Source organism: Podarcis pityusensis, assembly GCF_964106645.2.
Source record: "Podarcis pityusensis genome assembly, chromosome: 4".
In the NCBI taxonomy this organism is placed as follows: domain Eukaryota; kingdom Metazoa; phylum Chordata; class Lepidosauria; order Squamata; family Lacertidae; genus Podarcis; species Podarcis pityusensis.
The window spans coordinates 4382027-4408250 of record NC_138027.1 but is presented as its reverse complement, the minus strand read 5'-3'; the positions used below and the strand labels follow the sequence as shown (position 1 = coordinate 4408250).

At 48.5% G+C, this 26224-nt stretch overlaps 3 protein-coding genes across 6 annotated transcripts in view; 2 read left to right on the top strand and 1 right to left on the bottom strand.

Annotated features, from left to right (window-relative positions):
* The window catches only part of RNF121 (ring finger protein 121), a 188153-nt gene extending 183838 nt beyond the window's left edge, over nt 1-4315 (bottom strand). For 2 of the 3 annotated variants that reach the window (XM_081002318.1, XM_081002317.1), the window contains exon 1: nt 2780-2929. In XM_081002318.1, the coding sequence (XP_080858444.1) occupies nt 2780-2914 (135 nt within the window). In that variant the 5' untranslated portion in view covers nt 2915-2929. Of the gene's footprint in view, nt 1-2779; nt 2930-4223 lie in introns of those variants that run through there. The other variant, XM_081002319.1, reaches the window with a different exon arrangement.
* A 145-nt stretch (nt 4316-4460) lies between these two features.
* On the top strand, nt 4461-20004 carry XNDC1N (XRCC1 N-terminal domain containing 1, N-terminal like). Of its 2 annotated transcripts, XM_081002246.1 has the most exons (11): nt 4461-5103; nt 5670-5763; nt 7043-7166; nt 7671-7809; nt 11240-11395; nt 11494-11657; nt 12895-12971; nt 13331-13548; nt 17128-17206; nt 18220-18386; nt 19126-20004. In XM_081002246.1, the coding sequence occupies exons 3-11, from the start codon at nt 7122-7124 to the stop codon at nt 19368-19370; spliced, it is 1290 nt and encodes a 429-aa protein (XP_080858372.1). In that variant the 5' UTR covers nt 4461-5103; nt 5670-5763; nt 7043-7121; the 3' UTR covers nt 19371-20004. The 2 variants fall into 2 exon arrangements, with proteins under 2 accessions (XP_080858372.1, XP_080858371.1); XM_081002245.1 differs by lacking the exon at nt 4461-5103 and having other exon boundaries at nt 5538-5763.
* A 1227-nt stretch (nt 20005-21231) lies between these two features.
* Nucleotides 21232-26224, top strand: part of LOC308475076 (short transient receptor potential channel 2-like) — a 43309-nt gene continuing 38316 nt past the window's right edge. The window contains exon 1 of the mRNA XM_081001897.1: nt 21232-21953. Within this exon, the coding sequence (XP_080858023.1) occupies nt 21873-21953 (81 nt within the window). The 5' untranslated portion in view covers nt 21232-21872. The remainder of the gene's footprint in view (nt 21954-26224) is intronic.

Sequence of the window (26224 nt, the reverse complement as noted above, 5' to 3'; positions counted from 1 at the left end):
GGGGGGAGAGTAAACATCTTTAACAGTGAAATCTTATATATGCTGTCTCAGAATGAGTTCAGAGGACCTTACTCCCGGGTAAGCATGCAATAAGGTTTAGACTAAGTGATAATCTGAAAAGATCAAGAACCAGAAGCAAAATGCGTCTACCCAGCTACTATGCACAGTCATATATTAGCTCCTAAAAGACCAGCAGATTTTACAGATAAGACACCGTTGTGGTTTCTCCTTGTTTCTGATTTTTCTCTGCACTCTTGAAAAATTGAGCCAACTCCCTTTAAAACCACGAGAATCGAAAACGCTCAGAATTTTACAACAAAGGCCTTTTGGTCATGAGAAACGTGTATGGTCTTTAGGAGACCTGCTTTAGTCCACCTTGGCACAGCAAAATATTTTAAGGCAAGAGGTAGAATTTCAATCCACCGGTGGACCAGGGCCAACTTCCGGATTCTTGCAACAAGTGCTGGACTCTGAGGACTCATCCAGCTAGCAAGCATGTGCATATTTAGGATCACCAGTCACACACTGAGTCATGCTCCTTAAAGGGCAGCGGACCACTAAGGCCCCCTCTCGCACCGTAAATTTAAGATGCAGCTGGTGGATCGCAGGGATGTGAATAACAAAAAAACAGACCGAGCATTAGCCCCACCCTGGCTGTAGGTGGCAACAGGTAGCCTGTGCCGGGGCTTACCTTACAGAGGGCAAAAGGACAAGCAAGGAGGAAAGAGCAGGCAAGAGCAATCATGACTTAAGCAGCTGCTTGCAACATGAGGCGGCAGGCAGAGCAGATCTTGCTGTTTACTGCCACACGGAGGAAAGTGGGCCAACTCCCTCACCAACTCAGCTAACGAAGAAGGCTGATCCTGCAGCAGGAGTCTCTTTGCCCAGCTAACAAGCAGGGCAGGAAAACAACCTTTTTCCATGCAAGAGGGAAAGAAGCCCAGCTATACACCCGCTCATCAGATCTCTTAATGTCAAATGAGAAGCTCTGAGGTGTCTGCAGTTATCTTTGAAGGTGCCGGAAGTGACTGCCAGCAACCTCCTCAAGTAAACACGGTTTCTTGCTCAGAGGGACACATTGACATGGGCTTCCCCCACATTGCTGTAGGTGCCCCATAGTGCCAACATTGGAGGCAGCCGCACACGGGTCCTGCCCACATGCCCAGGGCTCGCCTGTGCACTGCCACTGCCATGGATCCTCGTGCACCAATGTTCCTTGTGTAGTAAAAGTACAGCAGAATTATTATCTATCAGCAACTCCATCTGCAGGCAGAAATGAGGAGAAAAGCACTGCATGACTCTGCTTCCTTCCCTGTCTAACCCCAGCTCCTCTTATTGCAGTTTGCTGACCTTTGTCTTCCTATTAGCCCCCAAATTACTGGAATATCCAAGTATTAACAGGAGAAGGATTGCATATTCACCTATTCTGAAATATACAATTTCTTAATTTTGCAGTTTGCAGAAGTTATGTAACTAACTTCTTGTTTCTAAAAAAGGAGAATCCATGGAAGCTTTTCCTCAAATACCACATCCTAGACTGCTCAAGAAACCAGGAGTTTCCTTTGTCTAATTTCACACTTATCTTAGACAAGTCAGGAACTAAAAGTTTTTAAATGAACATATGCAATCTCTGCCTCACTCTCAATCTTATGTCTCTTGGAAAACAATCCTAGGTACGCAGAACTGAACTGAGCAATAAGGCTATCAACAGCAACCAGCCAGGATGGCAACCAGGTTTTACTGATATGTCTGACTTTTAAAAATGGTTTTCATTTAAAATAAAGTACACTTCATAAATATTCAAATAAATAAAGTGGACATTTAAAGAAAATATCAGTAGGCATTTTAACAGCAGCTTGATTTTACAGTTTTAACTTGTTTTTATTTTGTATTGCATCTTTGTAAGCTGCGTAGCCTACTGCAGTTACACAGTATACAAATTATATTAAAAAATACTTCCGATATGAGAGGCAGCCAGTGATGGCTGGTGCCCGCTGGGCCTGGTGAGGCGGAAGGCAGGGAGGCAAGCAGTAGGCAAAGCCTATGCCAACGGCTTCTAGTTTTGTCTCCATCCTGCTGAGTTCATCAAGGGCGACACTGAGGCAGAGGAGGAGGAAGCTGGTAGGCAGAGCCACCTGTTGGACTGTTGTAAGGCGGCACGTGAAGGTTGGCGGAGGGCAATGCCCCATTTTCCCTACTGGGCTGGCTCCACTAGAGGTCTGGTGTCTTTCTGAATACCAGCCACTGGGGAATCCAAGTAGAGGAAAGTGCTGCTGCTTTCATGTCCTGCCTCTGGGCTTCCCATTGCAGGGAGAAAGATTTTGTCTTTTTTTCTATTGTGATTTTATGTTGTGAACTGCCCTGAGACCTATGGGTACAGGGCAGTATACAAATTCAATTAATAATAATAATAATATAATACAATTGATGATGACCTAGATGGACGCCCTTTGGTCTGATCTAGCAACAAGGCCCTTTTAAGGTTCTTTCTTTGTTACTCCTCCCCTGCCTCTGTGACATTTTTAACACTGCATGTTCCTCGGGGCAGGGACCTGTTTCTCTGCTTATGCTGTATGTTGAAGCCCCACTCATTGGTAATCACACTATATGTGCAACAGCAACTGTAGCAGCAGCAAAAAGGTGTGATTACCCTGGGTATTGGGAAAGGAATGTGACACTGGATTTAAAACAACAGAATTATAGAGTTGGAAGGGACTCAGAGGATCCTAGTAGCTCAACCCCCAGGAATGAAGGAATCACAGCTAATTTCATAGCAAACCTGGAGCTCTGTGTCCTGTTCTGGGCACCCTGGTTTAAGAAGGATATTGACAAGCTGTGTGCAGCGGAGAGTGACCAAGAGGAACAAGGGTCTGGAAACCAAGCCTGATGAGGAACGGTTGAAAAAGCTGGGCATGTTTAGCCTGTAAAAGATAAGACTGAGAGGAGATAGAAAAGCCGTCTTCAAATATCTCAAGGGCTGTCACATGGATATACCGTATTTTTCGCTCTATAAGACGCACCAGACCACAAGACGCACCTAGTTTTTGGAGGAGGAAAACAAGAAAAAAAAATATTCTGAATCTCAGAAGCCAGAACAGCAAGAGGGGTCACTGTGCAGTGAAAGCAGCAATCCCTCTTGCTGTTCTGGCTTCTGGGATAGCTGCGCAGCCTGCATTCGCTCCATAAGACGCACACACATTTCCCCTTACTTTTTAGGAGGGGAAAAGTGAGTCTTATAGAGCAAAAAATACAGTAATAGTTTATTTGTACCCCACCCATCTGACTGGGTTGCCCCAGCCACTCTGGGGGGCTTCCGGCACATATAAAAACACAGTATGTGCTTGAAGTTCTATCTTCTGGGAACAAGCTTGTTTTCTACTGTTTCAGAGGCTAGGACCAAAAGCAATGGCTTCAAGTTGCAAGAAAGGAGATTCTGACTAAATTTCCGATGGTAAGAGCTGTTCAGCAGCGGAATGGACTCCCTCAGAAGGTGGCGGAAGCAGAGGTTGGATGCTGTCGTGGATGCTTTTGCTGAGATTCCTGCCTTGCAGCGGGTTGGACTAGATGACCTGCAGGGGTCCCATTCCGACTCTATGATTCTTTGGTCTGAGAGGAGGGACGGGGAGAGAGATAGAGAGAGAGATGGCCAAGTCTCGGGGTCCAGACTTGGGCGGCAGCCGCGGCTCTCCCTGGGCGACCTTGGGCCGGCCGCAGCCCAGCCTACCTGGCAGGATTGTTGTGAGGGCCAATTGAGATTGGCCCGGGGGAGGAATGGAGCTGGGGGAGTGGGGGCGAGGGGGATACGTGGATCCCTCTGAGGAAGGGGAGAGGATTTTGTCTGTCAGGGGAAGGAAATGCAATGGAGAAACCAAAAGGGATAAGGTGCTACCACTAAAATAAAATAAAATAAAATAAAAAATAAAATAAAATAAAATAAAATAAAATAAAATAAAATAAGGGTTTAACCTAAGAAGCGGGTGGAGGTTAAACCGAGCATTAAGTGGCAAAGGCTGAGGTCCCCTGAGATTATATTTAATTAAGAAAAATGACAATGATGCTGTTAATGATGTGGCAACAGTAATAATAGTATTAATAGCAATAATACTACCGGCGGTTAGGATGCTTCCCCTCCCCCTCCGGAGCCCCCCAACCTCCGCCCCACACCCCTCCCCCCACATAGGCCCCTCCCACCGCCGCCGTGGGGCAGCAAGCCCCGCCCTCACCTCCTCCACGTCGCGGTCCAGGGGGCCCCCAACCTCCACTTCCACCACCGCCGCCATCTTGCCCCCTCTCCCTCCCGCCAGCGCCGCGGCCAGGTGGCCCGCTCGCTTCCGCCGGAGCCCGCCAATCGCCGCTCACTGCCGGTTCCCGCTCGGCCAATCGCCCGGCGCGCGAGTCGCCGCCGGAGGGGCCGATTGGAGGAGGCGGGTCTGGGGGGGCGGGGCCGAGCTGGCCGAAGGAGCCTGTCAAAGCGGGCGAGGGAGCGTCCGACATGTGACAGCTTCGTAAGCGGGCGCAAAATGTCCTGTCTGGTCGACAAGGCGCTCAGGGACCGAGTCCCGGCAGGCGGCGTTTTCACAGGCATTTTCTGGCAACCGCCGCAACAGACTTCACGGGATGGCCGGGCACTTTCTACGTTTCTTACGCCAGCAGGAAATTGAGGGACGCTCCCTGGCGTCTGCCCCGCCCCTTAAATCCAGCTGCGCGCGGCGCTTTCGAGGCCGGCGGGAGGAAGGACTACGGTTCCCAGCATGCTTTGCGGCCTCTCCTGTCAGCGTTCCTTGTTTTAAAAAAATAAGGAACAAATTTAGCGTCGTGATTCGAAACGAAGTTGGCTCTGCCATGTAGTAGAAAGCATTTATTTATTTATTTTAAAAACTTTTTTTTAAAAAACCAGTCCGTTAACGATCGACCTCGGTGACGTCACGAGGAGAGACGAGCAGCCAGCCAATCAGCGTCGAGGGTCAAGGGGCGGGCAGTATTGGCGGGAGATTGAGAAACCCCGGGAAACTAAGGAAGGCGCCTCCGGGATCCCGGGGGGGGGGGGCGGGGAGAGATCTCTCTCAGGTACCTCATTTGCATATGTTAATTCCCAAGAAAGAGGTAAGTGCTGCAATCCCGGCTGTATATTTCTACTTTTTGTATATTTTAGTTTTTGTCGTTTAGTTTTGGTTATTGTTTTTTCTGGTCTTGTCTCCCCCCCCCCTTTTTTTCCTTTTTAAGTGCTATTTTATTTATCTGAGATCCCTAAATATTTTTACTATGCACTTTGTAACATTTACCTTAGTCTAATAATGATGATAATTTATTATTTCTACCCTGCCCATCTGGTTTCCCCAGCCACTCTGGGCGGCTTCCAACAGAATATTAAAATACAATAACCTATTAAACATTAAAAGCTTCCCTAAACAGGGCTGCCTTCAGATGTCTTCTTAAAGTCTGGTAGTTGTTTTTCTCTTTGACATCTGGTGGGAGGGTGTTCCACAGGGAAGGCGCCACCACCGAGAAGGCCCTCTGCCTGGTTCCCTGTAACTTGGCTTCTCGCAGCGAGAATGTAATGTATATGTAATGTAAGACCAATTTATCCTTTTTAAGTTTGCTGTGTAAAATTATTTGGGGGGAAATCATTCACTCATTTTGTTTTGTTTTGTTTTGGCTGCTGGGGGCAGGGCTTTCCTGTGAGTCAGGAACCAGATATATAAAGCTCTTCCTCCTCCCTCCGCTCAGACACCCCCCTTGCGAAGAGGATGTCTTCAGCCACAGGTAGGGAGCCAGCCTTCTCCGCCGCCTCTGCCAAGGCTTCTTAGCCACACTCTCTGCAGCCTCAGTGGCGCCATCTGTGCCCACACAGACGTGCCCCTTCAGTGGCACAGAAAAGAGGGAGGAAGCAGCTGAGGGTCCAAGGGGAACTTTCCCTCTTGCTTGAAGTGTAACTCTGTACACCCCAAACCGAGGCTGCGCACCTTCAAAGCCCAACTTCCCTGAAGAATCCTGGGAACTGTGGTTTGCAAAGGGTGCTGGGAACTGTAGTTCTGTGAGGGAAACCAAGCCTTGTGAGGAACAGTTGAGGGAGCTGGGGATGCTGAGGCTGGAATGGAGGAGACGGAGAGCCATCTTCAAACGCCTTCCAGGGGGAAGATGGAGCAAGCTAGATTTCTGCTGCTCTGGAGGGAAGGATCCGAACCAAGGGATCCAAATGGCAAGGAAGGAGATTCCGACTCAGCAGCAGGAAGCAACTTCTGACAGGAAGAGATGTTCAACAGTGGGAGGTGGGTCTCAGTCAGGGATTCTTGAGCTGTTCATTCCTGCAGACCCTCCAAGCGTCCTTATTTTCCAGGGAGGTCCCTGATTTAGAGAAGCCGTCCTGCTTTCTGATTTGATCCTCTGCGGAGTGTCCCACTTTTCCTTAGGATGTCCCTATTTTCATTGGAGGAATGTTGGAGCTCTTCAGACACCCCCCCTTGCGAAGAGGATGTACAGTGGACGCTCGGGTTGTGAACGTGATCCGTGTGGGATGCACGTTCGCAACCCGCAGTGTTCGCAACCCACGTCTGCGGATGCGTAGGTTGCTATTCGGCACTTCTGCACATGCGCAAAACACGATTTAGCACTTCTGCACGTGCGTGACCGCCGAAACTCGTAACCCGTTCTGGTACTTCTGGGTTTCGGCAGTCCACAACCCAAAAAAAAGCAACCTGAAGCGTCTGTAACCCGAGGTATGACCGTATTTAGTGCAGTTATTACATTGTTATTGTGCCTCCTCGTTTAATCCCCGCCACAACCGCCCTGCGAGGTAGGACAGGGCTGAGAGGAGGCCGTGGTCTTCTTCCCAATCCACCCGCCCCAGGGTTGCAAGCATTGAGCTCTGTGGCCGAGAGGGAGGGGAGGATTTGAGCGCCCCCACTCCCAGGTTGGGGGTGAATTGTGGCTGGGCTGCGTCCTCACCTACGGAACAGAAGCGAAGGCCCCGGGCATCTCATTCCGAGGGAGCAAGAAGTGGAAAAGAAAAAAAAGAAACCCATCTCTCTTCCCCCCAAACCAGGTGGGACTCACGATGGGAAAGCGCCATAAGCGGAAATGAAAACCTGAGCAAATGAGGGTGACTCACTGAATCCTTGGAAATGGCTCCAGTCAAAATCAAATACGTTGTGTCTTTCACATTTCAGGTAACATCCATGTTCTTTTAAATTAAGGGAAATAGGGAGTTACAAAACAAGCTGAGCTCAAAACATCTAGTATATTAGTAGGCAAATGGCTATTTAAAAATAGTAAAAAGCTTTAAACGTTGATTTAAAAAATAAATAAAAAACACCAGTTAATATCATGTCACTAACTCATCATATAACTGGCTCTTTTTGTGTTCCAAATGGTAACCAGTTGATTTAATTATTTTACTAGCAGTGCAATGGGGAGCTTAGACCCAGAGTCTCACCACTATTAGTTCTTGCCCTCTTCTGGCTCTAGGACCTTCTGGCATACGCATTTTCAAATTAAGGACTATAAACTTGCAGTAAAAGAGATCTGAGCATCTTGAAATGCCAGCTCCAGTGCCAAATAGTGGACTGTGCAGTTCTGCAGCAATCTAGTGGGTGCAGAAGGATAAATACCGTCCTGAGAATATAAAAAAGTAAGAGTCGTGTGCTGTGCTTCTCGCTCCTTTTCTGGGGCAGGATCCCAAGTCCCCGGTGGAGAACCTGCTGCTTGAAGAAGGGGTTCGGCCCTGGCTCAGCTCTCCCCAGGACCGGAGCAGGCAACTGAAAGCAGAGCTGCAGTTGGAACACGCAAGCCGCATTGGCTACATTGATGTGGGTAAGCATGTGGGAGGAGGTAGCAAAGGAACCCCCTCTCTGGGAACAAAAGGGATAGAGAGAAGTTTTTATCTCTCTCTCATAACACTGGAACTTGTTGAAATCCAACGAACTGAATGTTGAGAGATTCAGCAAACATTAAAGTACGTTTCCGAGCACAATTCAAAGTGTTGGTGTTGACCTTGAAAGCCCTAAACGACCTCGGTCCAGTATATCTGAAGGACCGTCTCCACCCCCATTGTTCTGCCCGGACGCTGAGGTCCAGCTCCGAGGGCCTTCTGGCGGTTCCCTCATTGCGAGAAGCGAAGTTACAGGGAAGCAGGCAGAGGGCCTTCTCGGTGGTGGCGCCCGTCCTGTGGAACGCCCTCCCATCAGATGTCAAAGAGAACAACAACTACCAGACTTTTAGAAGACATCTGAAGGCAGCCCTGTTTAGCGAAGCTTTTAATGTTTGATGCATTACTGTATTTTAATATTTTGCTGGAAGCCGCCCAGAGTGGCTGGGGAAGCCCAGCCAGATGGGCGGGGTATAAATAATAAAATTATTATTATTATTATTATTATTATTATTATTATTATTCACGCAGCACAGAGTTGAACTGTGGAACTCCCTCCCACAGGAGACAGTGATGGCCACCAACCAGGATGGCTTTGAAAGAGGTTTAGACAAATTCATGGAGGAGAAGGCTTACCAATAGCTACTAGTCAGCAGTGCTTCTGAATGCCAAAAGCTGGGAACCACAGGAGGGGAGGGTGTGGCTCTCGTGCTTGTATCCTGCTTGCAGTTTTCACATCATGGGCATCTGGTTGGCCCCTGTGAGAACAAGATGCTGGACTAGAAAGGCCACTGGCTTGATCCAGAAGGCCCTTCTTGTGTTCTTTTTTTTTTTTAAATGATATTTATTAAAGTTTCAAAAGAAGAAAAATCACATTAATAAAAAAAATTAACAATAAAAAGGAAAAATACAAAGTAGAAAAAAGAAAAAACAGTTAAAAACAATTCCATCTTTTCTTCACTTCTTTTACGTTTACTTGTTTCCTGGACCTCCTCATACCTCCCTCTTTTGTATTCCAATTCAATTTGTTAATCCAACAATTCCTTTCCCTCCTTTTTAATCCTAATCTTTAATCTTGATATATTATAACATTAAATTTTTACATATTAAAAACCAATTTTTCCATATTCTTTTGTACCTATACCGCTAGAAACCACTTAACTTCAATCCAACATCATTCTAACATTCATTAATTTTACAGTATTTCTGCAAGTAGTCTTTAAATTTCTTCCAATCTTCTTCCACCGACTCTTCCCCCTGGTCTCGGATTCTGCCAGTCATTTCTGTCAATTCCATATAGTCCATCACCTTCATCTGCCATTCTTCCAAAGTGGGTAGATCTTGTGTCTTCCAATACTTTGCAATTAGTATTCTTGCTGCTGTTGTAGCATACATAAAAAAAGTTCTATCCTTCTTTAGCACCAATTGGCCGACAATGCCCAGAAGAAAGGCCTCTGGTTTCTTCGGGAAGGTATATTTAAATACCTTTTTCAGTTCATTATATATCATTTCCCAGAAAGCCTTAATCCTTGGGCACGTCCACCAAAGGTGAAAGAATGTACCTTCAGTTTCTTTACATTTCCAACATTTATTATCGGGCAAGTGATAGATTTTTGCAAGCTTGACTGGGGTCATGTACCACCTGTATATCATTTTCATAATATTCTCTCTTAGGGCATTACATGCCGTAAACTTCATACCTGTGGTCCATAACTGTTCCCAGTCCAACATCTTGTGCCCATTTAATCATAGCAGATTTCACTGTTTCATCCTGAGTATTCCATTTCAACAGCAAGTTATACATCTTTGACAAAATCTTAGTTTTGGGTTCTAACAATTCTGTTTCTAATTTTGATTTTTCCACCTGGAAGCCGATTTTCTTATCCAAATTGTATGCCTCCATTATCTGGTAATAATGAAGCCAGTCTCACACTTTGTTTTTTAGTTTTTCAAAACTCTGCAGTTTCAATCTATCTCCATCTTGTTCCAAAATTTCCCAATATTTTGGCCATTTGACCTCCATATTGAGCTTTTTCAGAGCTTTCGCTTCCGTGAGCCAGTGTGGTGTAGTGGTTAAGAGCGGTAGTCTCGTAATCTGGGGAACCGGGTTCGCGTCTCCGCTCCTCCACATGCAGCTGCTGGGTGACCTTGGGCCAGTCACACTTCTTTGAAGTCTCTCAGCCCCACTCACCTCACAGAGTGTTTGTTGTGGGGGAGGAAGGGAAAGGAGAATGTTAGCCGCTTTGAGACTCCTTAAAAGGAGTGAAAGGCGGGATATCAAATCCAAACTCTTCTTCTTCTTCTTCATTGGTGACAGCCACCTTGGGGTTTTATTTTCCAATAAATCCTTATATCTTATCCAAACATTGAACAATGCTTTCCTGACAATGTGATTTTTAAATGCTTTATGTGCTTTGACCTTATCGGCCCTTCTTGTGTTCTTAAGGGCTGATGCTGTAACTGCGAGGCAGGATTAGAAGCACAGAGCAAGTGACACACTGCTTTAAATTTAGAATATGTTAAGACAGCATGTTCTTCAATGAGATGTTGGCATTCTGAGCAAATGTATTGCAGTGTAGGTTTGTGTTCAGGGGATGGCTGGGGAGCTGAGTCCGTGGCTCTCCAAAACAGTTTTAAGTTTTAATTTATATATTTTGTAACTGTTGCTATATCTGTATTGGGACGCAGGTGGTGCTGTGGGTTAAACCACAGAGCCTAGGACTTGCCGATCAGAAGGTCGGTGGTTCGAATCCCCGCGACGGGGTGATCTCCCGTTGTTCGGTCCCTGCTCCTGCCAACCTAGCAGTTCAAAAGCACGTCAAAGTGCAAGTAGATAAATAGGTACCGCTCCGGCGGGAAGGTAAACGGCATTTCCGTGCACTGCTCTGGTTTGCCAGAAGCGGCTTAGTCCTGCTGGCCACATGACCCGGAAGCTGTACGCCGGCTCCCTCGGCCGGTAAAGCAAGATGAGCGCCGCAACCCCAGAGTCGGCCACGACTGGACCTAATGGTCAGGGGTCCCTTTACCTTTATATCTGTATTGCCCCTGTTATACCTGATTGCAAATTCAAATGTATCCCTATTGTGTTTTATGACTTCCTTGATATTGTTTGTGGGCCGGAACTGGTCTGTGACCGAAATAATAAATTTAAAAAGTGAAAAATTAATAAATGGAAAAAACAAAAGGAGCAGGAGACTAGGGCAGGCTGCAGGGCTCTGAGTCTGAATGTTGGTGAACCCCATATGAGTGCACTGCAACTCAACTAAATTGAGGGGGAAAGGCAGGCAGCGCCAGCAGGAGACAACTTTCGGACGTTTGACAGTCAAAGTGCAAGTTCTTTGGTGCAGATCTTGGTGTTCTGTTTGTGCTCTTCAGGGAACTGTGGCTCTGCCTTCCTTCAGATAGACGTGGGGCGATCCTCCTGGCCTCTAGACCAGAGCTACCTCACTCTGTTGCCCACCACAGCCTTGATGATGCCCGCTGAGGCAAAGCTGGATAAAAATCGTTCTGCAGTCCGGATGTTTAAAGAAGGTAAGAAGGTGGGCACTCTTCAGCCCCCTGGAGCCCCCTGAGGACTGTAAATGGCCTGGATTGTATTCGCTCAGCATCTCCCTCTCTGTGCCCCACAGGAGACTTCCTGGCTTCAGCTCTAAATGAGAAGTGGGACCGTGTCAGACTCACTTGCAGCCAGCCCTTCAACAAGCGCACGCAGTTTGGTCTCTCCTTCATCCGAATCCGCACTCCACAGGACGTAGACGACAGCAAGCCAGGCCCAGTCTCTGGTCCTAGTCAGGTACAGATCCATGCGTCATGGGTAGCTATCCTGCAATTTTACGCAAGCATGGGGGCCAAAATCCAGCAAGTAAAGAATATTGCTCACAAACCGGGTATTAAGCTAGTGAAGTTGTTTGTGTATATAAATAAATAAAATACTAAAACAAAATAAAGTGTGCACAAGCTCCCCATGTGTTTATTTTTTTTCAAATTAAAATACAGTGGCGCCTCTGGTTAAGAACCTAATTCGTTCCAGAGGTCTGTTCTTAACCTGAAGCACCACTTTAGCTAATGGGGCCTCCCACTGCCGCACAATTTCTGTTCTCATCCTGAAGCAAGGTTCTTAACCCGAGGTACTATTTCTGGGTTAGCGGAGTCTGTAACCTGAAGTGTCTGTAACCTGAGGTACCACTGTAATTGGGAGGCTGCCAATTCTGCTGTTTGTCTGCTCAAAAGCCACTATCTCCCCTAGGAAGTCCATAAAATTATCCATGGAGGAAGTGAATAGAGAAAATACTAGAACTAGAACTTTTTGACAGCTGAAGATTCAGGGCAGATGAAAGAAAGTGTTTTACGCATCGCATAGTTGAATTACGGCACTCGTTCGCAGGAGGCAGTGATTGCCACCTGCCTAGATGGCTTCAAAGATGGTTAGACCAATTCATGGGGTATAAAGCTCTCAATGGCTACTAGCCATGGTATGTTCCACTTCTACTGCCAGTGGCAGTAAGGCTTCTAAATACCAGTTGCTGGGAATTTCAGGAGCTGAGAGTCCTGTAGTGCTCAGGTCCTGCTTGCCGGGTTCCCACAGGGATCTGGTTACGAGAAGAGGATGCTGGGGTTTGGCCTGATCCAGCAGGTGGTTCTTATGTTCCCTGCAATATGAAATCACTTGAGGGATTTTTGAAGGTCTACTGTTCCTAGCAGCCACCATTGTTCAGAAGCACAGTGACCTTGTTCTACCTTGTTTTGCCTGCCAGACGCTGGCAGGGATGCCCTGCTTGTGAACATCCCTGAGGCCTTTGATTGGCAGGATACTGAGCCAGGTGGGCTGTTGTTCTAGCCCAGAATGGTCATTCTTATACTGATGAGCAAAATCTGTTGTTTTTTTGTATTTGAGCTGAGCTATAGAAGCAGGGGACAAAAGGAGTTTGTCTAGTATCTTACACAGGACTTCCTCAGTTTGCTAATTATTGATCTAATGATTGATCTCTTAAATGTTACCTCTCTCCTTTCATCCTGTTTGTTGCCCACAGGCTCCTTCCGAGTCCAGCAGCAGCCCATGGCTCTCCAATGCAGCCTTCTGCAGGACTTTCTTCCCAGAGGCACCATCGTAAGTACCTGCATGTGTGCATCCATTTCTCGCACCCACCCACCTCTGGCACAGGGCCCCCAGAAGGATGGACAGAAGGGAATGCAGGCCTTAGCCTGAAACAATGTTAGTTTGAAACTTCTGGAGGTCTTCAGGATAAGGCTGGAGTGTCATGAGTGTGCTTTATGTGCAATACATTCCATTTTGGGACAGGGCAGGTTGGAGCAATAGAGAACAGACAGTCCTTTTCCAGTTTCTGACTGTTCTTGTGGTTCTTTTGCTCACGCTCGTCTCTTGGTAGCAGCTTTGCTTACAGGAAGCTGGAGTCTTGGTTCTGCAGTGGCCTCTTGAGGAAGCAGCTGTTGGGTTTCTCTTTGCAGGAGCACCGAGCAGGAAGCGGCGCTAAAAAGCCGGCTGCAGCAGCTGGACCCAGCCTCCAGCCCTGGCACCTGTATGAGCCGTCCGGCCAGGATGGTGCTGCAGGGGGCCTGTGCCCGCAAAAGAGCCTTCCCCCTGGTGCCTGGCCTCACCTCTCCTTCTGCAGAGAGCACAGAGGACGGGCAGAGCCAGCAGGAAGCTCAGGAGCCAGTTGTGTTGCGTGAGTATTGGGGATGCGCAGGGGGGGGTGGAGAGATGGGGACACTTCTGTCTGCCGAGAAGCTACCCCTCCAAGCACTAACATGGGGGCAGATCCACAAGGGGGAATTCAAACTATGTTTGATGTGTTGAGCTGGTCTTGTGAATATTCCAGCCCGTGTCAGAGAGAGTGGCTTGAGCACCCTGGGATAGTGCCCGACAAAATCTTAAAACCTTGGACTGACTAAGCCAGATTCCTTTTTCATTTCATTTCATTTCATTTTTTATTTGCATGCTGCCTTTCCACATTTAAAAAACAATGCTCAAGGCGGCTTACAGCATTACCTTTAAAGCCCTAAACGGCTTCAAAGGACCAGTATACCTGAAGGAGCATCTCCACCCCCATCCTTCTGCCCGGACACTGAGGTCCAGCTCCGAGGGCCTTCTGGCGGTTCCCTCCCTGCGGGAAGTGAGGTTACAGGGAACCAGGCAGAGGGCCTTCTCGGTGGTGGCGCCCGCCCTGTGGAACGCCCTCCCTTCAGATGTCAAAGAGAAAAATAACTACCGAACTTTTAGAAGACCTCTAAAGGCAGCCCTGTTTAGGGAAGCTTTTAATGTTTAATAGGTTATTGTATTTTAGTGTTTTGTTGGAAGCCGCCCAGAGTGGCTGGGGAAATGCAGCCAGATGGGCGGGGTATAAACCATAAATTATTATTATTATATAACAAGATTTACATAATTACAAAAATCGTAAACAATAAATAAACCACATAAAAAATGCACAACCAAATGGGAAACCATTTCCACATAAATCAGCATCTAAAACTAAGAATACAGTACAGCGTTAATATCACAGTTTAAAATGACGTAGGTAAAAACTAACAGCAATTTAAACAAAAACAAAACGAAGCCCTCTCTGTCCAGCAGCAGCAGCGGCAGCAGCAGTCCTTTATAGAGCCCATCAGGTGTTGAGTGGCAGGACTGGGGCTCTCAGGCGCTGAGCAGGGGAGTCCTGATGGATCTGTGCTGCTGATTGGGTTTTTTTTTCCTGGATCCTTAATTGCGTCTAGAGGTGCAGGTGGCCTTGGTGGCAAAGAGTGCATTCTACCAGATTAGGCTTGTGGCCCAACTATGACCCTCTCTGGACAGGGATAGCTTGACTTCCGTTATTGGGTGCGCAGCCTGGGAGTCATTTTGGACTCACAGCTGTCCATGGAGGCGCAGGTCAATTCTGTGCCCAGGGCAGCTGTCTACCAGCTCCATCTGGTTCGCAGGATGAGACCCTCCCTGCCCGCGGACTGTCTCACCAGAGTGGTGCATGCTCTAGTTGTCTCCCGCTTGGACTACTGCCATGCGCTCTACCTGGGACTACCTTTGAAGGTGACCCAGAAACTACAACTAATCCAGAATGCGGCAGCTAGACTGGTGACTGGGAGTGGCCACCGGGACCACATAACACTGGTCCTGAAAGACCTACATTGGCTCCCAGTACATTTCCGAGCACAATTCAAAGTATTGGTGCTGACCTTTCAAACCCTAAATGGCCTCAGTCCAGTATACCTGAAGGAGCGTCTCCACCTCCATCATTCTGCCCGGACACTGAGGTCCAGCGCTGAGGGCCTTCTGGCAGTTCCCTCGCTGTGAGAAGCCAAGTTACAGGGAACCAGGCAGAGGGCCTTCTTGGTGGTGGCTCCTGCCCTGTGGGACACCCTCCTACCAGATGCCAAGGAAATAGGCAGCTATCTGACTTTTAGAAGACATCTGAAGGCAGCCCTGTTTAGGGAAGTTTTTAATGACTGATGTTTTAGTATGTTCTGATGCCACCCAGAGTGGGTGGGGTAACAATTATAATCATAATCAATCAATCAATCAATCATCAATGCTCTGGGAACCTCAAGATTGGACTATTGTGATGTGCTTTATGTGGGGCTGCCTTTGAAAATGGTTTGCATTTGCAGTGCCTGAGCCACTGAAGAGAAGTATAGACCTCCCTCACAGCCTACTTAGAGCCACTAGAGAGAGGAAGAGAACCATTTATAGAGTCTCTGGCCAGTCAGCTCTTCCCTGCTGTCTTCTAGCTGCAAAGTAGATCAGCTACAATCTTATCCTGCCTGCAAAGATGAAAATAATTTAGACTGTTTAGCTTGGAAGGATAAAAAGGGAGGGGGGGGACAATAGCACTCTCCAAACAGGATGGCATGGATGAGGTTATACTGTTTTCACGCTCACAGTAACCCTGTACAGGTTGGTCTGTCAACAAAACACGATGTGATGCGGGTGGCTTTGAATGGCACCTTCCACTAAAACAGCGCAGGAGGGAGGTTTTTTTTTTTTAAAAAAAGCCTCCTCAAGTGCCGTAGCATACTCCCCCCCCCCCCGTTCCCCCACCTAGTGACTGCTGGGTTGAGATCCTGCTTGTGAGTCTCCGGCTCAGTCCCCCGAGACTCTCCAAGACACATCCAATGGCTTTTTTGAGCTGTGGCGATTTTAATTACCGTATTTTTCGCTCTATAAGACGCACCAGACCATAAGACGCACCTAGTTTTTGGAGGAGGAAAACAAGAAAAAAATATTCTGAATACCAGAAGCCAGAACAGCAAGAGGGACCGCTGCACAGCAAAAGTAGCGATCCCTCTTGCTGTTCTGGCTTCTGGGATAGCTGCGCACCTTGCATTCACTCCATAAGACGCACACACATTTCCCCTTACTTTTTAGGAGGGAAAAAGTGAGTCTTATAGAGCAAAAAACACGGTATTTGTTTAAAAAATATTTGTATACTGCTGTATCATTAACATATCTATATCTATATCTATATCTATATCTATATCTATATCTATAAAGTTGTTTACAGAAATAAAAACCAGACAGAGGGCCTTCTTGGTGGTGGCGCCCACCCTGTGAAACGCCCTCCCATCAGATGTCAAGGAAATAAACAACTATCTGACTTTTAGAAGACATCTGAAGGCAGCCCTGTTTAGGGAAGTTTTTAACGTTTGATGTTTTATTGTGTTTTTAATATTCTGTTGGGAGCTGCCCAGAGTGGCTGGGGAAACCTAGCCAGATGGTGTAGAAATAAATTGTTGTTGTTAGAACATAAAACCAATAAAAAGTTGACAACTTTGAGCTCTGGTCTCCTCAGCTGAAGTCCCCACCTCTGCCCACTATGTGTGACAGTGGATGTCTGCTTGGGGTACAGACAATGGTGGACAAAGGCGGGGGCTCGCCGCTCACCCCTCCCGACACGCGCCATGCCCCTGGATGTACACCGCTCCTGGTACCAGAGCAGGTATCTCTGCCACTGGGTACAGCATGGCAGTATAATAATAATAATAATAATAATAATAATAATAATAATAATAATGTATATCCCACCCATCTGGCTGGGTTTCCCCAGCCACTGTGGAATAAGGGTTTTCATCAGTGGGTGGATAGTCCTGCCTTGTGGAGGAGGGTTTGGGCAAGATCCGCTCTTTGGTGATCCTTTGTTTCCATCTCTCTGTGTGGGATCTCATTTGCTGTGGAGCAGTCAACCCCAAAGGAGAGTCTTAGCAGATACACCAGCCCTGCATGACTAATGTTGCTGACTTGGTTCATCTTGCAGGGCCCAAGCAGGAATGGTCTGCCAGAAGAGGGGGCACGAAAACGAGTCGAAGACGGGCGTCATGCAGCAACCTGACGAGGTGATTTGGCCGTGTGGGGAATTTCCTTCCGGTTCAGTCCCAGTCAGCTGCCCTTCGGATGCAGCTCAGGGTTCAAGGTGGTGGTTTCCCAGAGCAAATCTGTGGCCATCTCTGCATCCTGCAGCTTCCATCAACGCAGCAAAAATAGATAACGTTTCAGGACTCCTAAAGGGCGTGATACTGGCGGAATGACCTGAATGCAGCTGTTATAATGTGGGAAATTAATGCAGTCTGATTTGTTACCTCCCTGAAAATAGAAGACAAAGTACAGTCATACCTCGGAATTAATACGCTTCAGCTTAAATATTTTCGGGTTGCGCTCCGCGGTGACCCGGAAGTAACGGAGCACGTTACTTCCAGGTTTTGCCGCTCGCGCATGCGCAGACGCTCAAAATGATGTCACGTGCATGCACAGAAGCGGCAAAACGCAACCCGCAGACGCGCTGTCGCGTCTTGCATTCCGCTCGGGATGTGAACAGGGCTCCGGAAGAGATCACTGTATACTCAAAGGGAAAATACCACCATGCATAGTAGTCGTTTTGAATAAATAGTGTATATGTGCTGAGCTGTGTGTGGTATAAAGGGAGACTTTAAAAGGGACATGGGTGGTGCTGTGGTCTAAATCAGAGCCTAGGGCTTGCCGATCAGAAGGTCGGCGGTTCAAATCCCTGCGACGGGGTGAGCTCCCGTTGTTCGGTTCCTTCTCCTGCCAACCTAGCAGTTCGAAAGCATGTCAAAGTGCGAGTAGATAAAGAGGTACCGCTCAGGAGGGAAGGTAAATGGCGTTTCCGTGCGCTGCTCTGGTTCGCCAGAAGCGGCTTAGTCATGCTGGCCACATGACCCGGAACCTGTCTGCGGACAAACACCGGCTCTCTCGGCCTGTAGAGCAAGACGACCGTGCAACCCCAGAGTCGTCTGCAACTGGGCATAACGGTCAGGGGTACCTTTACCTTTAAAAAAAGACAAAGGGGAGACTTTAAAATCTTTTAAATGAGCAACAACCTTCTCCACAGGTCTGCAGCAGCTTCTTCTGTCAAGCGTAGGGGTAATTCTCGAAGGGAGAGAAGAGCCCCAGGGCAGCAGGGAAGACTGAGGAACATGGAACGTGAAGAGGAGGAAGAGGAAGAGAGGTGGCCTAGAAGGAGAGAGGTGGGGTTGGGTGTGTGCCCCATCTGTGCGGGTGAGTAATGGAATGGAAAGAGTAGCTAAAAGAGCCAACATGACTAGGACTCAGGGCTTGAAAAAGCATGTCGCTAGTAACAGATGTCAAATTCAAACAAGCTGTCTGCCAGGACCGGTGCGACCATTGGGCAGAGGGAGGCAGCTGCCTCAGATGAGAGGAGCTGATGGGCGGTAAAGGTACCACCTCCTTGGCTGTTCCCCTTTGTAAGAGGGCAGAAGCGGAGGTGCACAACACCCCCTAAACTAGTCCTCAGGTGTGCTGGAGGATGCTGCTATCCTGTTGTCACCTTCTGAACATAGAAGGGGTTGCACCATCTCATCCTTTGCCTCTGGCAGCAAAATGTCTTGGGCCAACTCTGCTATCCGCAATCAATCTCTGAGTAGCCATTTATTTTTTAAAAGATGCTTTCTTTGTGCTTGTGTGTTTGTTTGCGTGATGTTTCCTGTCTTTGATTTGCAACACGTGGCACTATTTGGCGAGGAGAAATTGTTGGGAGAAGATAGCGTTTTGTTTGCACCCTGCTGATTGGGGGAGAGCGCGCGTTGTTTGCACCACGCTAAAGGGATTGGCATCGTATTTGCAACGTGCAGGAGGGTTGCACGTAATGGAGTTGCAGTAGTATTCTAACCTCAACTGGCAATCTCAGAGTGGATTGTGGCCAGAGACAGGGGTGGGAGAGAAGGGGGGGTTCTAGCTTCTGATGGCTCTTGTCAGACCCTGTTGCTTCCTTCCACAGGCCATTTCCCCACCAATCTCTTACCGGCTCATGCCTCCAGCTGTGGAGAAGAGGATTTTGAAGTTAGCTCTTCCTCCTCATCTCCATCTTCGTGGGAAGAGCTTGTTGCAGACTGCGTCCACTGCCCCATCTGCCAGTTCAGTTTCCCCGCTGCTGAGATAGAGAGACACGCTAGCAACTGCGGGGAGCCGACTGAGGCCCTGGTGAACGGACCCTTCTGGTTTGGGGCAGAACAGGGCGAGTAGATTGGGTGCAAGTGCCCCAGGGCAGGCGGCCTTCGCTGGTCAAGCCTTTAACCATTCAGTCGTGGTGGTCAGCTGGGATCAGGATGTTGCCAGAACAAGGAGCCCACAAAGGACACACAGTGCTGCCACAGGGTTGGAAGTGAGACTAACGAGAAGAGAGTAAGGACTCCAGTAATCGGGGCGAGGAACGTGTTATTTGAGTTGCCGTGCCAGCACCTCTTACTCTCCCTCTGGTCTGATTCTTCTCACCAACATCCGCACATGCCAGAGCGCTGGGGCTCATCCTGACTTGTTGCTGTAGTTCACAGTCAAGACTGTCGGAAAGATTCCTCAGAAAGGCGACTTTTTTCCCCGCTCACCTTCTCCTCTCCCGCAAGGAGGCTGAGGGGCAGGCACTGCGCAGCCCATACCGGTCTCTTTTCCGTACAGACCAGCTGCATGAAAAACGAAGACTGAATTAAATGTTTGCAAGGCTTGCCAAACTCCTGTGCCCCCTGGCTGGGGCTGCTGGGAGCTGTAAGTTCTGCAACATGTGGGGGCTGCAGGTTCAGGATCATTTGGACCAAGGGGCCAGTTCTAGGAATGTGCCGGTGACAATCTTTGTTGTTAAAAATTGGGGTTTTTTTCCTGAAAAGTTGTGTTGTGTGTCACTGAATGAACCGATTGTCCTTTTTTTTTGAATTTTCCTCTGCACCAATATTTCAAAGGGAACCCCTGTCCTGCGCTACAATTTAGTGGGGAGCTTTATGGCAGGGCATGTGCAACCTCTCTTTCCGATACTTTCTGTTGCAGAAATGCCCCACCGTAATGGTATCTTAGTGACCCACTGCTATTATTTGTGAGCTACCTCTTTAAAAGGAAAGAAAAGCGGCTGCCCTCATTGCTCCGCCCACTTTTAGCTCTGGCCCCACCCACCACAGGAGTGCGGCCCTCAGAATGTTGGCCAGAAGGGAAGGCGGTCCTTGGGGTGGAAAAGGTCCCCCAGCCCTGCTCCAGTTGCCCCAGATGGGCCAGGTTTAATTCCAAAATGCTGAATGGCACTTTGGCTATTCTCCTTGGTTCATGTTTTGAATGATGTTCTGCTGTTGCAGCAGCAGATCACTCCTGTTGTATGCTGCCTGCATCAACGACCATGTGCTGTTGGGCTGGGTGCACTTGGACCCTGCTCCTGCGTGGGAAGCCTGCAAACACTCTGTCTCCCAGCAAGTGTTATTCAGAGGCACGGAGGCCACAGGCAGTAGCGATCGAACCTAGCTGATATAGAAAAAACCCGCTCCTTTTCCCTTGTGGGGTAACCAAGAGCCCGTATGGAGTCCTTAAGTGGGTTCCCTATCGTAGGAGAAAACACCAACCAGAGTTTATTGAGTACCGTATATACTCGAGTATAAGCCGACTTTTTCAGCACGTTTTATACTGAAAAAGCCCCCCGTGGCTTACATTCAAGTGAGGCGGGCGAAGCCGGTGGAGGGATGAGCGGCCCGAAAGGAGCCCTTTCTCGCCGCTGGTCCTGCTGCCACCCGCCTCTCGCAAGGGCAGGCACAGGAGGCGCTGCGCTGCGCTGCGCCTCTCCCAACTGTGGCTCCTATGCTTGCTCTTGCGAGCGGCAGAGGCGGTGGAGGAGGGACGAGCAGCCCAAAAGGAGCCCTTTCGGGCTGCTTGTTCTTCCTCCTCCGCTGCCGCCACCACCAGGTCTGTGGTGTGGTGAACCGGCTTATACTCGAGTCAATAAGTTTTCCCAGTTTTTTGTGCTAAAATTAGGTGCCTCGGCTTATATTTGGGTCAGCTTATACTCGAGTATATACTGCATATTGAGAAGCAAGGCAGCTAGTAATCCTGATCTTTATTAACTGTTGCAACAGGGTGCTCACACTCTCACCCCCACAAAGGAGGGAGGAGGAAACCAGAACAATGGTGCGCAAGCCCCTATATAGACTTTTGAAATTGCCCACCCTGTCGCTCAAGACCACCGCCTAAAACATACATACATCACAGAAGGAGGCAGAAATCCTACAGCAGAAATCCTGTCTGCCAGGATACCTGATAATGGTCACTGATTGCTTTACCTGGGCAGCCTGGCCATTCTTTTTTGACGGCAAATACTTTAATTCCTGAAACCAGGTCACAGGCTCACCCTGTTCATACACACATATGCCCTTCAGACAGGTAAGCAAAAGACAATGGGGAGGCTTTCCATTTCCTTCCAGAAATATTTCCAGAGAAATATTTGAGGTCAATTTGGGAGGGTCAAAATGGCTTCAGGACTGCTCTCCTGTACTATTTCAGACACATGGTTTATATACTTATGTATGTGATTGCCTTGTACATTTATGAACATTTATTTTATATTTGAGAACTTAGAATTCTTGTAACACTAGCAGCGGTGCTGGAAGCTATTACCACATTGGAGGCTGGCACTGCCTCCAGCTGGAGTGAGTTCCAAAGTTCCATTGCGCACTGTGTGAGGTTCTTTCCTCTGAATCTTCCAGCATTCAGTTTCATTGGATGGCCCCGCTGGGCTCTAGTATTATGAGACAGGGAGAAAACCTTTCCTTGATGAAGCACACACTCTTCTCCTTAATAAAGGTAAAGGGATCCCTGACTATTAGGTCCAGTCGTGGCCGACTCTGGGGTTGCGGCGCTCATCTCGCTTTACTGGCCAAGGGAGCCGACATTTGTCCGCAAACAGTATTTCCAGGTCATGTGGCCAGCAGGACTAAGCCGCTTCTGGCGAACCAGAGCAGCGCACGGAAATGCCGTTTACCTTCCTGCCAGAGCAGTACCTATTGATCTACTTGCACTTTGACGTGCTTTCGAACTGCTAGGTTGGCAGGAGCAGGGACCGAACAACGGGAGCTCACCCCGTCAGAGGGATTCAAACCACCGACCTTCTGATCGGCAAGTCCTAGGCTCTGTGATTTAACCCACAGTGCCACCTGCGTCCCTCTCTTTAATAAAGCAAGCCCCAAATGACTGGGGGGCGGGGCGGGGGAAACTGAACAGAAGCTGAATTGACCTCAACCCACCCAGTGAATTACCTGGAAAAGAACTCACAAAAGGAGAGAATTGCGCCATCTGTTCAATGCTCCATTCCCCAGCCGTCCCCCTTTCTGCCACCCCAGTTCCTTTCCATGCTGGCCTGAGGCAGGAAGGGGCTGGGGGCTAGCAGGGCAGATGTGCAAAGGGAGAGAGGCAGGGAGGGAGGAGGGAGCTGAGAGCAGGAACCGGCTGCTGTGACAAACAGCCCAGGCTCCTGGGGGAGCAGGGGGAGGCCTTGCTGGAGGCTGCCCATGGCGTTCATGTGGCAACCCAGTCCCCTGGGGGGTTGGCAGGTGGCCCCGCTGCGCTCCTGCCTGCTCCTGCCCCTGCCAGGGAAAAACAAGAGATCCGCACTGGCAGAGGGCTGGAGAGGAAAGCCTGGAGGAGAAGCAGGACACCTTTTCAGCCAGGCCTTCCCCGGTTTCGTTCTGCTGGAAGGGGAAGGACCTGGAGCATCCTTTGCCAGTCACACCTGTAAGGAGCTGGCACGTCTGCCCTGGGCAAGATGGCACTGGAGTTCAATGGAATCACAGTGAGTGCAGGGCAGGGAGGGGGGCTCCCCAACACTTTTCACGTGTGTACATACAGACATGTATGCTTCCTTGCTGTCGGCTTCTCTACTAAGATTGTCTGAACTACTTGTCCAGTAGTTGCTGGACTGCACTACTGCAGACCTTGGTGCCAGTCCAAGGAATTACTCTTACAGTTGTTTCTGTAGCGAATGGTAGTTGCTCCCTTGCCTGTCTCTCCTGCTCCCACATCCTAGCTCCTGCTTCAATGCCCGGCTCCTGCTGCCCTTGGGCTCTGGGGGAGAGTCACAGAGGTCCTTTGAATGTGCACAAAACAATAAACCTTTCTATATAAAATTTCTGATATATTCAGAAAACAATAAATCCTTAATTGTTATCCACATTCAGTTATAAGATAAAACATATGCAAAGGACTTGAAAGGAAGTCAGAATTGAAGAAAAGATTTTGTAAGCTAAAAGGGGGGAAATATTTATTTTCATTATTATCATTTTGTGTGTGTGTGTGTGTGTGTGTGTGTGTTTTGTATGGGATGTTTGTGAGGAAATAAGACGGTAAATAAATACCGAAGTATTGATGAATGTAATTTTTATTTCTCAATTGTATTTTGTGGTAGTATGGTTGTATTATTTTTTGTAGTATAAAATCATTCAATATATATATATATATTTAAAAAGAGAGTGTCACAGAGGTCCTGCAGCCTCGCTTTTTAGCCATCCTGCACGAAGGCTCCCTCTCCATTGCACTGCCATTTACTCTACAGTGGAATTTGCTGCCAAGGAGTGTGGTGGAGTCTCCTTCTTTGGAGGTCTTTAAGCAGAGGCTTGACAACCATATGTCAGGAGTGCTCTGATGGTGTTTCCTGCTTGGCAGGGGGTTGGACTCGATGGCCCTTGTGGTCTCTTCCAACTCTATGATTCTATGATTCTATGATTCTCGGGTGCTAAGTGGCTGGCAGCAATGCAAGCCCTGATGCGGCAACTCTCTGTATCCTTTGGTACCCCCCACCCGGATAATGCCTCTTGGGCACCCTGCAGGCCTCTTCAGATAGCAAGGGAGGTGCTCCACTCCAGACGCAGCCTTCTTAGCTTTGTTACCTGGGCCTTTTCCGAGTGGCTGTCAGCAAGCCGCCCCCCCCCCTTGCCGCCTTCCTCAACAAGCAGCTTCCCCAGGGACTCCTTTTCAAATCCATTTGGCCCTCCTGTGCCAAGGCAACTGCTTGCGAATTCAATCTGGCGCAGCCAAGAGGGGAAGTGGAAATGGCACTCGGAAAGCGAGGGACTTAATTACCGAAGAGGTAATGAGTTGTGGCTCTGGGGAGGCAGGGAAACCACCTGGGCCGGGTTGGTTCTTTCCATCGCCTTTTGTGACGCGAGAAATTGCAGGAAATAAACGCGGCCCCCTAATGCAGCTTTTGCCAACCGGGTGCCGATGACACCTGGCTGGCAGGCTGGACATCTGTCCAGAAAAGGTTTGTTCTAAGTGCCATCTGGGGGTAGCCCGATATCTGCAGCACTGCTGGCCACACAGCCGAAAAGGTCTGAGTCAAGATCCAGATGTCAGCATCAGTTTCCCTCGCTGTGAAATCTCCAACCATCTGCTCTCCATCCCCTTCCCCACGTTTCCGTCCCTTCTGAGAGCAGTGTTAGGTTTTTTCATTCCACTTTTAATTTGTATGCAACCGCGGGTGGTGCTGTGGTCTAAACCACAGAGCCTAGGACTTGCCGATCAGAAGGTCGGCAGTTCAGATCCCTGCGACGGGGTGGGCTCCTGTTGTTTGTCCCTGCTCCTGCCAACCTAGCAGTTCAAAAGCACGTCAAAGTGCAAGTAGATAAATAGGTACCGCTCCGGCGGGAAGGTAAATGGTGTTTCCGTGCGCTGCTCTGGTTTGCCAGAAGCGGCTTAGTCATGCTGACCACATGACCGCTGTACGCCGGCTCCCTCGGCCAATAAAGCGAGATGAGCGCCTCAATCCCAGAGTCGGCCACGACTGGACCTAATGGTTAGGGGTCCCTTCACCTTTACCTTTTACATTTCTATATCAGCCAAGGCAGGTTTGTTGTTGTTGTTTAGTCGTTTAGTCGTGTCCGACTCTTCGTGACCCCCTGGACCAGAGCACGCCAGGCACTCCTGTCTTCCACTGCCTCCCGCAGTTTGGTCAGACTCATGTTAGTAGCTTCGAGAACACTGTCCAGCCATCTCGTCCTCTGTCGTCCCCTTCTCCTTGTGCCCTCCATCTTTCCCAACATCAGGGTCTTTTCCAGGGAGTCTTCTCTTCTCATGAGGTGGCCAAAGTCTTGGAGCCTCAGCTTCAGGATCTGTCCTTCCAGTGAGCACTCAGGGCTGATTTCCTTCAGAATGGATAGGTTTGCTCTTCTCGCAGCCTGCCTCCCAACACTACTACCTCCCCAAGCCAGCGCTGCACACCATTGCCCCATGCTCCCAGGCTGCTTCCTGGGGGTGGGGGTGCTTTGCTGGCAGCCTCCCCCCCTTCCTTACAGTGGCTTGGGGAGGGGGGCTTGGGAGATGCAGTCGAGATGGGTGCCATCCCACACCTCCGAAGGCCCTTGTGGGACCTGTTTCAGCAGTAATACCGTAGGGTGGTGAATATAAGCCACACAATGGAAATCTGGGGGGAAAGTGTGGCTTATATTAGGGTCAGTACGTGGCAGAATCCGAGACCAGGGGGAAGAGTCGGTGGAAGAAGATTGGAAGAAATTTAAAGACTATTTACAGAAATATTGTAAAATTAATGAATGATAGAACGATGTTGGATAGTAATTAAGTGGTTTCTAGCTGTAATGCTTTAAGAGAATATGAAAAAAAAAAAGGGTTATAAATGGGTTAAAATCTAATGGTAAGGATTTGCTGAACCAATAAATTGAAGTGGAATACAAAAAAGGGAGGTACGAGGAGGTCCGGGAAATAAGCTAAAGGAAAATAAGTAACTGAAAATATGTGTGTTTTTAACTGTTTTTATTTTGTATTTTTCTCTTTTCTTTTTCATTTTTACTGTAATATTTCAAAAAATCTTAATAAATACCATATATATATATATATATGGGTCAATACGGTAATAGAGTTGCTTTGCCCAGGGGGAGTTTGACTAGAACAGCTCCTGCCAGGGATGGCAATGGCCAAGTGAGTGCCTTTGTCCCCTCTGTCCTTCCATGCAGGCAGGGGCTACGTCTGGAGGGCTAAGGGTGAAGCGTGTGCTCGACCACCTCCTCTTTTCCTTGTTTCCTGGGTGAGGACACCCCTCACCCAGCCCCCTGCTCCTGCCTTCATCC

Bases quoted from the DNA above. Each gene is read 5' to 3' on its own strand.
- XNDC1N (XM_081002246.1), top strand. From the start codon at position 7,122: ATGGCTCCAGTCAAAATCAAATACGTTGTGTCTTTCACATTTCAG. The intron at 7,167-7,670 runs GTAACATCCATG...TTTCTGGGGCAG, and splicing joins TTGTGTCTTTCACATTTCAG to GATCCCAAGTCCCCGGTGGA. The intron at 11,658-12,894 runs GTACAGATCCAT...TGTTGCCCACAG, and splicing joins CAGTCTCTGGTCCTAGTCAG to GCTCCTTCCGAGTCCAGCAG.